The 13,805-nt window shown below is 47.0% G+C and overlaps 1 protein-coding gene across 2 annotated transcripts in view; it reads right to left on the bottom strand.

Moving 5' to 3' along the window:
• Positions 1-566: 566 nt before the first annotated feature.
• The window catches only part of LOC135808857 (uncharacterized), a 13,404-nt gene continuing 165 nt past the window's right edge, over positions 567-13,805 (bottom strand). The window contains exons 1-5 of one of the 2 annotated variants that reach the window (XM_065322094.1): positions 13,737-13,805; positions 13,559-13,647; positions 11,781-11,903; positions 9,805-11,198; positions 567-1,249 (exon numbers count right to left, since the gene is read on the bottom strand). The exon at positions 13,737-13,805 is cut by the window's right edge and continues 165 nt beyond it. In XM_065322094.1, the coding sequence (XP_065178166.1) occupies positions 1,218-1,249; positions 9,805-11,198; positions 11,781-11,903; positions 13,559-13,647; positions 13,737-13,805 (1,707 nt within the window). In that variant the 3' untranslated portion in view covers positions 567-1,217. The remainder of the gene's footprint in view (positions 1,250-9,804; positions 11,199-11,780; positions 11,904-13,558; positions 13,648-13,736) is intronic. The other variant, XM_065322095.1, reaches the window with a different exon arrangement.

Raw genomic sequence — 13,805 nt, 5'->3', positions numbered from 1 at the left:
AGGGCGCGTTCAGACTACCGATAAAAAGTGACGGAATGGAAAAGTTGCCAAGGTGATTTGATCACGTGACGTTACCGGCGGAAAGGTTTTACTGCCGCGGCTGCTGCGGCAGTAAAGTTTTCCCGGCAGTAAAAAAGTGCTCTGGCTGCATGCGCGCTGTGAAAAAGGGAAAATCCCTTCCCAGCGCCGCGGTGAGAGGTGGAAAACGTACGTACCGGTAACGTTACTTTATCTGTAGTGTGAATGTCCTTCACGGTTTATCGGCATTCACGGTTTGACGGGGTTCACGGTAGTCTGAACGCGCCCTTATGGGTGGCGCAGTTGAACGGTGCCTACATTGTAGTGGCACTAGTGCAGCACGGTCACAGTATGAGTAGGTGATGCACTGATGGTGAAACGGTTGTGCAATCATAAAACCTGGATTCATGAGGTGATCGTTCTGGAATTTGAAATACCGACTGTTTGTCGTGATAAATCTAATATTGACTTCGTACTTGGTCAGTATAGGAAATAAAAGCCTCGTAAAAGACCTCGGCTTTTATTTCCTATACTGACCTCGTACTCAGTCAATATTAGATACTTATTATGACACAAAATCTCAATACAAAAAATGAACAAAACGCCAAGAATCTGAAGAAAAAGACTCAATCCAATTCTTTGTTGCCATGGTATCAAGGGTCTACAATGTAGTTAATTCCCTTTCCCGCCAGCAGCACAATGCATTCTCTCACCAGCTAGGCCGGGAGTCGTCAAAAGCCGGTACTTGACGACTCCCTGGCTCTCACTTGTCAGCCAGCTCACACGTCTTGTCGTGCACGCGCAGACGTCCAGCACACACGCGTGTCGAAATGTGTTTTTTGGCGGGTAGTCGGCAAAAAATTAAGTGAGGGTCCCTTTAGTCCTTCGCGTAGTTAATGGATAAATCCTAAGAAGATGTACAAAAATACCAAATAATAATAACAACAAAAAAAGCTGGGTAATAAAGGAGATGCGGGTTTCATTATTCAAATGACATCACGTGAAAAACTTTTTTCGTTGCAACTGTTTTGTACAGGTATGCAGAAACTATGGACAATGTGTGTGCTGAGATATTCACCAAGTGAACAGCCACATTAGTCTTGAATGGTCATGCTCGGATGATTTCGAAGGAAATGGCTAGACGCCATCCAAGGGAAACTGATTGAGACGGAGCACCTAATGTTACAGTCATCACCAAGTCAGCTCATGTCCATTGTTGTTGGTACGATTGCTGTACAGCCAACAACATCACACAACGAAACAAGATTGTTCCTATCACTCTGATAATAATGTCGTCCACTGACAGCAGAAACAAGTCATCCATTTCAACATCGACAGCGAAGAACATCAGGTCCATGGTCGAAATAATTTTCGATTCAAGCTAAGCCAAAGAAGATCTTTTCTACGCTTTGTTGAGATCCAGTTCCCCGCCACTAGCCAGGGACCGTACAGGGTTGCACGATTCCCAACAATAGATGATATGCCAAAATAACGTGCAACTAGACTGGAGAGGGCATCGCACACAAGTTGCATACAACTTATACTACAATGTGTACATGGTAGGCCCTGAGCTCTGCAGGGATGCAAGTCATAAAGAGTCCATAACCCCCAAGAGTGTGCAACGGGCATAGACCCAGCGCTCGGCGAAATTCCTACATTACGTCATGCGCAATCCGTGCATCCGTGTTGGTTTTTGTTCCTTTTCGATTTCTGGAAACTATGGTGGAAGCCAATCCGAATGCGAATCGCAGCGCGTAGCTCTTTACGATTTCCCCTTGGTCCGTTTGCGCCAGCAGTTCAAACAAGAGTGCATAACCCCCGGGACTCTTGGTACAAAGGTTTTGTGCAGGGATATCCGGGATCCTGGTTGGCTTTTCAACGGGAAACATTTTGCGAAGAAGAAACAAGTAGTCCATGCTTCTTTTGGTTTTCAACTCCGTAAATGGACTCGAGGCGGAATGGATCGACGTGAGGACGCTGTGGAACCTTCACCTAAATATATCTTAAAGGGGAAGTATACCCTAAAATCAAATTTTCACCAGTTGTAGTCTTCGGGGTGCTGAGTCGAATGGTCTTGGTCCGAGGAAGCTGCGACGCTCCCTTCCTACTTGAATCCCAATCGAACTCGCGCACTTCCACCGAAACTGGGTGACTGCGCCCTACTAGATGGGGATTTGTATGCAAAATGTCACTAAAAGCGCCATTTCGTTGTTATAAAAGCACGGATGACCGCCATTGGCCCATATGTTGTAGTCTTTTGGACGCTGAGTTGACTGGTTTTGGTCCGAAAAGGCTGCGATGCAGCGTTCCTCCTTTATTCCCAATCGAACATGGTTGAACAAGCGGTCACGTGCTCCTGCGTACACCAGTCACCTGGTCACCGTGCCTGCAGGGTACAACTTACTAGCCTGTTTGACCTTTTTTGGGTGCAGTCCTGTCACTCGAGTTGAACCTTGGTGTGAAAGTTGTCGCCTGCTGGCGCGGTGACCAGGTGATTTGGGCAACCAGGACCACGTGACCACTTCTTCAACCATGTTCGATTGGGAATAAAGGAGGAACGCTGCATCGCAGCCTTTTCGGACCAAAACCAGTCGACTCAGCGTCCAAAAGACTACAACATATGGGCCAATCGCGGTCATCCGTGCTTTTATAAGAACGAAATGGCGCTTTTATTGACATTTTGCATACAAATCCCCATCTAGTAGTAGTAGGGCGCAGTCACCCAGTTTCGGTGGAAGTGCGCGAGTTCGATTGGGATTCAAGTAGGAAGGGAGCGTCGCAGCTTCCTCGGACCAAGACCATTCGACTCAGCACCCCGAAGACTACAACTGGTGAAAATTTGATTTTAGGGTATACTTCCCCTTTAAGCGAATTGCCCCCGGGGATTATTCGTGAAGAGGACGTGGTGAAATTTGTAGCAAGCCTGGGTTCTTCTTTCCTGGCTGAGCTGAAGATTAGTGAACTAGATAACTCTACAGTGGAGGTATTGTCCACCAGGACCGTTGCGTGTTCAGCCAATAGTTTACCAGTGTCATTATCCAGACTTATTGTCAAACCCGGGGGTCATTTCGTCTTCGAGGTCCTATATGGAGGGTTCACGGAGAATGGACAGTGTGGACAGAAACTTATTGAATTGAAGCCATATTTGGAGCGTATGATAAACCGAACTTGGAAGTATTGCCCAGGTATTCAAGAATATGAAACTCGCTATGGGAGTGTGATCCGCTTTCAGCCAGCTAAACTCAGATTGTGGAGTTTGCCATTTGTACGAGCGGACTCATGGGAGTGCAAAATAGTGTTTCAGCCTGGCAAGAGTGCATCGCGTGAATGTCAGCTACTAGACAGTGTACAGTGCACGAACTGCAAAAGATTCGAGAAAGAGTTGTCTGTCCTCAGGGATAGAGCAGCTGGCCGCACCGAGGAGCAGAAGAAAAGAAGAGCGGCTGTGTCGTCAAATACTCCCCTGCAGTATCTGTCACCCTCCAGCAGAACTGAAAGGATCAGTTCAAGTCGGCTAGTGCGGCGGCAACTAAATCGAGACCTGTCTAAATATGAGCATCTCTCGGTCATGCTGTCAGAGAAGCAGTCGCCCGAGCTATCCACTGCATGCTCTATCATCGAGCACGACTGTCCCAATGACCTTCGGTCCGTCACCGATTCTGGTGATGAGGAGGCACGGGATGTTTTGCAAGCTGCATGGGCTGCTGACAAGGCTGAATGGCAGCGAGACCAGTCCAGCAACGAGCAGGGTTCCCATGGGAATAGGTGGAGTCTGCTCACCTATCGAGTTGCTTTGGCTGTTTTCTCAAGGAGCCGATCTGCTTACGAGGCGCTGCAGTCATTCGGCATCTTCAAGCTGCCGAGTATACGGTCCCTGCAGCATTATACCAGTGCGTACTTAGATAAGCCTGGCCGCTGTGAATCCAGCATCAAGTTCCAGAAGGAGGTGTATGATGGCGTGAAGAAGGCAGCACATCAGAAAAACTTCCCTCCAATTGGTGAAGGCCTCATGATCTTTGATGAGGTCAAAGTCATCAGCAAGATCCTTTGGAATTCGCGAAGCCATGAAGTATACGGCCTAGCCATGAATGACGAGGATATGGTCAGTTTGTGCAACGTGTTTGCAGAGCTGAAAGGGAAGAAAACCGAGCGTACTGAGTATGTCCTGCAGTTCATGTGGTGCGACATGTCCTCCAGCTTTGACGTGTTTGGCCCCTACTTCACCACACATTCTTCTCTGGACGCCAAATTCATACTGGCATGTCTACTTGATACCTTACGCCTGCTTCACGATGTTGGCTTCAAGACATGTGCTGTGATCTGCGATGGTGCTGCCACCAACTTATCAGTGATCAAATCAATGATGGGTGTCCGTGGTGCATTCGGCATGAAGTCCAGTCCTCACCGACATATGATTAACTCGTCCACCTCGCATCCATTCTGGCGCCATCAGAAGTTATTCTTCATTGTCCTGTTCACCAGCTGAAGAACATGGTGAACGCGCTGCATTCGTCTCGGCAAGGTGGAACAAAGTCCTTTGGAACTGCCAGTGGTGTCTGCTTTGGATGGCAGACTATTCTTGATTTGTATGAGCGTGAAGTGGCTCGCTTTTCCAAAGGTGTCCCACGGGAAGTGCCCAAGCTGAAGAAGAACCACGTCCTCCGCGATGCATGGACGAAACTGAATGTGCTGCCAGCCAAAGTAATGCAACAGGAAGAGCTCTTGACTGAGCTGGCAGAGTACCTCCTCGCTGACCACCTCGACAATGTCAATGTCAAGGCAACTAGAGAGTATCTCGTGGCTTGCAATCGGTTCTTTGAGAAAGGTGTGTTTTCGCATGAGCCGGTGAGGAGTGCAGAGTCAGCACCCATAACATCAATAGTCACAGGATTCGAATTTTGGCTCCAGTGGCTCGAGGGCTTGCTCAAAGCCAAGCCGGGCTTTGAACCAACGGATCCAAAGCAGAAGGACTTCTTGGCTTGGCAGACCTGGGACCTACTACGTGTTGTTCGCTATGGTTTTGTGGAGTTCTGCAAGGACTTCACATCACGGAATCCAGGCTATTATGTCGTCCCCGTGCGTGTGACTGGGAGTGCAATCGAGACCGTTTTCTCTCAACTCAAGCATGCGTCTGGTGGTCGGCTAACCGCTACCAATTTTGCATCTGCTCGGGCATCCCTTGCCATCCAACGTCATGCAGTACCGTGTCACCCTGCTAATACTGGATATCATTATGCACCTGTACACTTTGCCCCTGTACCGCTCCTGCGACGGAAATAGCTATGTGCCGACTGCCGATTGTGCCGACTGCCGATGTCAGGTATTGTTTCGTTTCTTATAAGTTTGTTTAGTTTGGTATTAGCATGTACCACTGGGTGTCTACTTATTTTAACTTTCACACAGCAAACCTCCTGGTGTTGCATATTGTTCATTGTTAATCTGTACACGTATTATTTCGTTTCTTATAAGTTTGTTTAGTTTGTTATGATTTTTTGTAGGGGTGAAAGTTGGCACTGAGATCCCGAGTTCGAGTACTCTGATTTTCTCCGATCGAATATTCGAGTATTCGAGTATTCTTGATATCCCAAAAATCGCACACCAACCGCCTCGAAAATCACATACTACAACCCTGATTGAACCGATTGGCAGTTCTTTTCTCGGGTGTATTGGTTGGTGGGTCATTTCGGCTCTCTCTACTCGTGAACAAAATTAATTAATGTTCACCACACAGTCTGCACATCAATATCTGCTGACTGCTGCTCTGTAACTGCAGACTTCTGTGGTAAATGTATGTACCATGTATAAGCGAGTACTCTGATTTATTCCGAGTACGATTATATTCGAAAAATCCAAACGAGTATTCGAATATTCGGTATAATTGTTTCACCCCTAATTTTTTGGTTTCTTGGCTTTTTCGCTTTCATTTCAATTTATTATTTAGGTGCAATTTAGCGCTGCGTGGCTTATAATTTCTTGTTTTCTTCATTTTGTCTTTTAGCGCTTTCAGGTGTATCATTTCCTTCTCTTATTTTCGCGCCGAATTATAATTTCTTGTGGTATTACTGTTGAATTTCTTGTTCGACCTGAGAATAATTATCTTTCATTCCTACCATTTGCTTTTGTATATGCTGGCTGGATTCATATGCATCATGCACCTGTCTCTTCTTCTGCCTCCCTAGTTGCTGCCGAAGCTGGCACTTCCCGTCATTAATTTTGTAGTCTTTAGTTCTTTAATATTATTATTTGCCATGGCGACCCCCGTAAGCCCAAATAGCTGGCAGGGCAGGGTTGGGCCTTTTTCTTTTACTTCACAGGTGTAGCATTTTATCAGTCATTACGTATGATTTATAATGCAGTGGCAGTACCAGGCGTGGGCCATCCCCTGGATTATCAAAATGGGTGCCTTATCAAAAAAAATCATATGCATTTTAAAACATGTACCACTGGGTGCCTACTTATTTTAACTTTCACACAGCAAACCTGCTGGTGCTGCGTATTGTTCATTGTGCAATTCTATTCGTCTGGGACCAACATTTCTCAATGACAAACTTGCCCAAATACAGATACTAGTAAACGTATTGGCAAGAGTCCATATGGACTCTTGGTATTGGCCACTGCATGCAAGCTAGCTCTATAATTGTTTTACTGCTTGTCATTTCTTGTTTCACGCCAATAACCTGTTATCCCCACAATTTGCTGCATACCAGGTGTACCGGCATTCGTTGCACATCAGCTAAGATGCTGTTCTGTTTGTTACATCTTTAGACACATGTCCAATCCTTGATAGTTGTCAATCAACTTCGAATATGTAATTCAAATATAATTATGGATTTGTTACAATGACTGGATATAAATTGCACGCGTGCGCGCGCTCTGTTTGTCAAATAATAACATTGAAGATGGTCTCTTCCCCAAACACACACCCACATACCACGCCCAGTCTATAAAGCCTTCAATGGACGACCAGCACAAACAACAGAATATCCATCCCATATGTTTTCCATTTATGGTACATGTATGTGCCCAAATATCGGAAGGCTAAAGTGGAGTTGCAAAACTCTGTACATCTAGAACAGAGAATGAAGTAGAAGCCACCACTGCAGTTGTACTTATGGTTGATAAATATGGTGGTAAAGACACACCTGGCAATATGGCGGTAAACACGCGCCTGCCCACAAGTTCTGGCACAGAGCTCTCCTTCTCACCACCACCACCACCACCATCAGTTCGCACCTGGCGCCTAGTCGATGCATGGTTGGCGGAATCCGACATAGCAGGCTGGTACATCAAGTAGCGCATGGCACATAGAAGATGCCAAGCCACGACATAGCTCGATTGCGACGTACGTTTCGTCCCCGCTGGACTCATCAGGCAGTCTTCTTCTTGGATGTCTTCACACGGAGCTTGACTCGGGAGAATGAAGTTGAAGACACCACTGCAGCTGTACTTATGGTTGATTCATATGGTGGTAAACACACACCTGGCCATATAACAGAGAGAGACCATGAATTCTCTACTTGGATGTCTTCATACAGAGCTTGACTCGGGAGAATGAAGTTGAAGACACCACCGCAGCTGTACTCATGGTTGATTAATATGGTGGTAAAAACACACCTGGCCATATGGCAGAGAGAGAGAGAGAGAGAGAGAGAGAGAGAGAGAGAGAGAGAGAGAGAGAGAGAGAGAGAGAGAGAGAACGGGTAAGCGAAGTGCATCCTTATGCATTACCCGGGTGAAGTCTGTCACGTAAATTCAGGGCAGACGTTGTTGTTGATCCCGCACTCAAAAGTTGCAATTGCTCAGCTGTCTCTATAACTTCACAAAGCATGGCGTTAAGAACTTTCGTGGTTAGGCGACTGGCAACACGCTCGACAACATCTTCAGTAAACCGGTTAGGGAAAGCTTCTTGCACAGATGCTGAAAGTGGCTTGTGAAGGGTCTTGTCGCATTGGATCACTTGTGATGCCACACGTACAAAGTCCTTGCCGTACATTTCGAAAGCCTCATGATTCACAGTTGAGCAGATTCTGTCAAGTATGGTCTGCGCACACGGCAAGTGCTCTGGTCGAAGAAATGACATCCACCCTTCATCGCGCAAAATCAATGAAATTGGGATAGTAATCTCTGACTTCTCCTCCTTATCTTGCAGCTGTAAACACTTCAGAAGTGCAAGCTCTTCCTCATTTGCTGGAGATTGCGGTGAGCGTTTCAGCACCTTCACTGACGAACAAACAGCCCAACCAAAAAACCTCCAGTAGTGCTTGGCTTCTAGCTTGGCTGGTACAGCTTCACCTGCAGTACTCACGGCCGCATCCAATAGTGCCTTCCGTACGACACCAGCGCAGTAACGCCAAACAGCAGCAGCCAAGGTATGCAGGATGCTGCTAACAGTGCTCTCTTCAACAGAACAGCTAGCAACACGTGGATGGTCAAACATCGTGAACACATTCATGATCCAGCGCATCTGAAATGTGGAATACCTGTCTGCTTTAGCTGAACATTCAGTGTAAAAGTGGCCGTATGCCGCAATCAAGTCTGTCACTACAGACTCCCAAACTGGCTGGTGATCTGACAGCGCAGACGACCTTTCCGGATAACTGGACATATGCAGTTCTTCACCAGCATCTGCAAATATTGCTTCAGCTGCCTTGGATGGATCGATTTTGGCCAGGAGCTGACAAATCTCACTCTTCTGCTGGGCATTGAGTAACAATCGCCTGGGTCTTCGGCGCGGTGTTGCTACGGCGGTGACGGATGTAGTTGAGGATTGGGATACTGCAGCACTGGGTGGCGTTTCCATATGAGCTGGTAGGCTTGGTTCAGAACCAGGACACACAGCTGTGGTCGATCCCAAAGCAGGAAAGGTGTCGTCTGCAGGACGACAGTCGGACGTTTCGGAATCTAGATTATCGATCGCGAGAGATATGCTGATCAGCTCAGCGAGGAAAGCCTCAGACGTATTCAAATCGAGGCTCATGGCACTGCCGAATGAAGACAAGAAGGGCACAATCACAGTCTATTCGAGGAACGTTTCTCAAGAGAAAGAAGGGGGACCAAGAGAAACATCTGCTTTTTTATTTTCAAATCATGTTGAAGTTCGTCCAAGAGTTCATAACCCCATGAACTCTTGGTTCGTCCTCTGACATGACCGGTCATCGACCGCCACAAGTTTGTCCAGTGCAGTGTCGACGTATTATGAAAAAAACGTGGGTTTCAAAACGTTTAGTAAGGTTACCCAAGCCCAAAATGCCCGGTTTGACAGCAGATATTTGATGATGACTCATCACTAAGCACCTAGACATGACGTAATGTAGGAATTCCGCCGAGCGAGAATCTACAGTGCGAGAGACCAGGAGTTGCACACTCTTGGGGGTTATGGACTCTTGAAGTCACAGGTAACCGTACAACTTTGAACGTTGTATGCAACTACTCTGAAATGCCCTCTCAAGTCTAGTTGAACGTTATTTGGCATATCATCTATTCCCTTGGCGGTACAAGTGTAGGCTCTGTGGCACATCAGTGTCAAATTCACATAATTTCGATTTTGGATTCATTGGCTGTGAAGTAGGAAAATAAAGCTAGAGTTGGAATCCTGCATTGAGCCGCTGCAATTCTATGCTTGTTCGTGCTGGCCGACTGTTGTTATTCGTGAGGTTGACTGTAAATCTTATGTATCCATCCCCAATTCCCCCTGTGAGCAAATCCAATATCGTTATTCGCCCGACAGCATTTCATTTCAACATGAAGATAAGCGCAAACGCCAAATAAAAATAACTGCGTACTTACAAGGATCTGCCAGAGGACGTTTTGCAGTGGGCTCCACTGCCAGCATCAGATCAGCATCTGTGGTCAGTACGGTGTCTGAAAGTTGCACCTGGGACTCGATGGTTACAGCAGCTACTGAGGACCCTGTTGCTATAGGCACTTGAGGACCAGCTGCAATCAAAGCCTCACTTGTCACAAGCGAGTTGGTACCGCTAGAAATTGTAACTTCTGTTGTGCCTACGTCCGGCACAGGCAAGTCCGGAATCAGCGGCAATGGCACACTTGTAGGCACTACGAGTGGCTGCGAGACTGCATCCAGCATGTTAGAGACTTCTATGGCTGCTGCTTCCACATCTGATGTTGTCACCTTTGCGGGTATGAGCTCACCGGAAGCAGTGAACGGGGATTGGACTGATGCATCACACGATCCCAGTGACGACAGCGTGCTGGATATGACAGCATTGAGGGCATCACTGAGAGGAACATTACTTGTCGGAACAGAGTCCACGGACGGTAGGGACGCAACAGCATCCAACAGGGACACACTGGTATCCATCGGTGTTGGCGATGCCATCATGGCAGAAACCAGATTGGGTGAAATAGAAGACAGCGACGTGTCTAAAACTGTGGTAGAGACGCCCGAGACGAGGCCAGAGGCTACGTAGGAGAGCGAGGTGTCGAGGCCAGCAGTGGATAAAGCATCCGGCAAAAGGGCAGACGAGTGAGGAGCGACTGCAGCTGACAGATTGCTGCCTACTAGAAGAGATGCTGTGTCAACCGTCGGAGGAACAACGGCACCCGCGGCCATCAATGCATCAGTCACACTATCACTGCCGGGTGGAAATATGTGTGCAGCTGCGGCGGCAGGAGGAGCGGGGGACATGGCTGCCTGCGCTGAAGACATGACTACACTGCTAGAAAGAGCATTGGTCACATTATTACAAACGGGCGGAAATACAGGTGTAGCAGCAGCAGGAGGAGGTGCAGTAGTCTGTACTGATAACACTGTAGCACCATTAGAAACTGTAGGCAGTGGAGATGCAACAGCTGTTGTCGCTGTTACAGTTGACAACCCAACTGCCAATGGCGACAATGATGCTCCACTAGAGGCTACTGAAGATAGACCGGTCGTGGACAGTGACGTGACAGATGGGACGGAAGACTTGGACGCGCTCAGTGGTGCTATTGAAGACGCCACCAGTGAGCTGGGCACTGCAGATGCTGCTGAGACAGCACTCGCTGCAACAGATGTTGCTGGCGATGACGCAGTGCTTGAGCGGGCAGATGCTGTTGTAGTTGTAGCATTGGTACTGGATGGTTGGGCATGCGTGGATACGGTGTCGGAAGTGGAGCTCGTGGACTTCGTCTGCGAGTTCTTTTCGGAGTCCTTCTTCATTTTGGCCTTCACCTGTGCACTACAGAAAAACAACCGCAGACAGCAACACCAAGACACAATCAGTGACAGTACCAGGACAGCAAAGGATGAAATCTCCAATGGGAACACACCCATTGTCTGAAGGATGCTCAAGGTAGTTCACCCAAACAAAAAAAGGCGAGCAGTTAGACTTCGGTGTTTCACAATAACATACTCAAGCAGCAGAAAAAAGTGAAGCATAAACCATCGACGCCAAAATATTCTGACAAACCATTCAGGGTTGGTATCGCATTCAAACCTGGGTGAAGATGCAGTAAACAAAAAAGAGCATTTGACCATGTCACCTAAGCAACAAACTCTGAGTGATTCGTTGGAATTTTTTTCAGCATCGATTGCAGGACAAAAATCTCCCATGCGGTGGCTACATGCACATGCGTGTGTGCATACGCACAGGTAAGCGTATATCCAACTGCCGTCAGCAGATTTCGACATTACATGTAGGTTTGCTGCTTCACTGCAGCATAGCTGGTTATTTACTATTTTATATAGCAAACAGGGATAGACAATGTCAACGGTAGTACAACAGCAATCAATATTCGAAAAAAGCTCCAATTCGACTTACATGGAACGAGTCTTAACTGCATTGCTGATTTTGGACAGGTCATTGTTGAACATAGCAATAGCGGCATGCAAGCGCTTCACTTCTGCATCAGTCCAGCGTGTACCACTTGTCGAACTGGCGGTTCTGCAGGTAAAACGTGCTCAGAAATCATCAAGTACGAATGCAAAGCACAGCGGTTGCTGCTTTGGTAATCACTGCTTATGTAGCAGGACAATTATTAGCAGTAGATCTAGTAATCAACAAACCTGATGAGATATGCTAGAAAGAAGGACAAAAATGGTATGAGTTATGACTAACTGTCCACCAACGTAACCAGATCATATACAGTCAGCGAGCTTTGGTCCTTCTCCTTTTTATCCATAATTAAATTGGCCCACCATCCGAGTTCAGATATGCTAGAAGTAGAAGACAAGAAAGAGCTAAACGTATACGTGTGAGTCTGGGACAGCTAAGCCATCCACTGTGCAAAAGACCAAATCCCTCAAAAAGTGATGTAATGGAGAGTGGTCAGAGTGGAGCTGCAGCTAGGATGCACACTGGAACAGGTCAGATGATTCCTCAGCTTGCCTACTTTGAGCAGTTCTTTCTCAGGTCTGTGAAGAAACTGCAGCTCACTCCACAGCCGTATTTGTTACAACTTTGCCTGATCCCCACACGCACGGGTTGTTCGACAGGGGAGCACCATGCTTATTTACTTGTGGACATGACTATCGTTATTCAGATAACGTTTAGTATTGGCAAAGGGGCCATGTTTACATAGGAGACCCGTGTTCTTCAGTAGTTATCCGCATGACTTTGCTCAGAAACACACTGCAGAGCCTGGTATGTTTCATCTCCAGGAGTACGTGGAATAAGCACACGCTGCAGAGCCAGTTCATCACCCCAATAGTATCAGATCCATTCTTGTCCAGGTTTGTCCAATACAAATCTGCCTAATCCGAACCGCCTATACATACTAGGCTATCATCTAGGCTCAGGCCTGCAATCCCCAATCCATGCATTCACACTATTCATTGCAGTAGAGTCTGTCTTGGCCATAGATAGCGTAGTACGCCCTTTAGATTTCCGCCATTTTATCAGTGCACCCACTACTACCCAGTGCAGCACTACAAACGATATTACGCGCACATGTACACGTATATGAGGCGAGCGACCACATTCTCACATGGTCAAGTGTAGATGCGTGCATGAACATGACTCTGTTTCGTACATGTACTGCCGACATGAGATACCTAACAGGTGCACAGGCACACACAGGCAAATACTGTCGTGGACATGGAGATCCGGTCGCACGTCTAGCGGCCCCAGGGCGCTGGCCATGCAGCCGTGGGTAAGCAGTACACACGTACACATGCTGCAGCGCGCTGGTCGCATCGGATCAAGCGCTGTTCTTTACGCGCTGAGGGCGCCGGCCCCGGTCAATCGACTGGATTCCCATGTCCACGACAGTACTTACTGCCTAACATCACTATAGCCAATATTATCGCAATGGGTAACGCATATTTCGCTTCTGGTACACTATCGTAATAATCTTTACGATATATCACTACATCCGACAATATTGGCTGTAATGATAATAATTTTGACTGCCTAAAATACAATATACATTAGTTTTGACGGAAAGTTGCAAAAAATACATTTCGCTTTTGAATCTACTTTTGATATTTTCGCCCCGATATCCACTCTAGCCGCTATCCTTACATCCAGTCACTCTGTAGCCGTGACAACATTGCCTACTAGTATCAAGAGTACTCTTGCCAGTCGACCAAATGCCTCACCTCATCAATTCCTCCTCTGGTTGTAGTTCCATTACCATTGTACTCAGTCTACCAAATGCATTTCCTGCAGTTGATAAAATCTCTGCGACCTATAACGACGGCACGATAAACACGACGCAAATGAGCACTGACAAATTGTTCAACATGTGCAAAGCCTAATGAGTTTTGTTCAACAGACCATTTGTACTTTGGACGTTTTCTTTTCCTTCTCAGCGACGAGAGCTACAGAAGGATCACTCGATGGCGC

This window comes from Sycon ciliatum, chromosome 2 (assembly GCF_964019385.1).
Source record: "Sycon ciliatum chromosome 2, ocSycCili1.1, whole genome shotgun sequence".
NCBI classification, from domain to species: Eukaryota; Metazoa; Porifera; class Calcarea; order Leucosolenida; family Sycettidae; genus Sycon; species Sycon ciliatum.
Note: the sequence above shows the minus strand (reverse complement) of the source record. Positions and strands in the feature narration are given on the sequence as shown.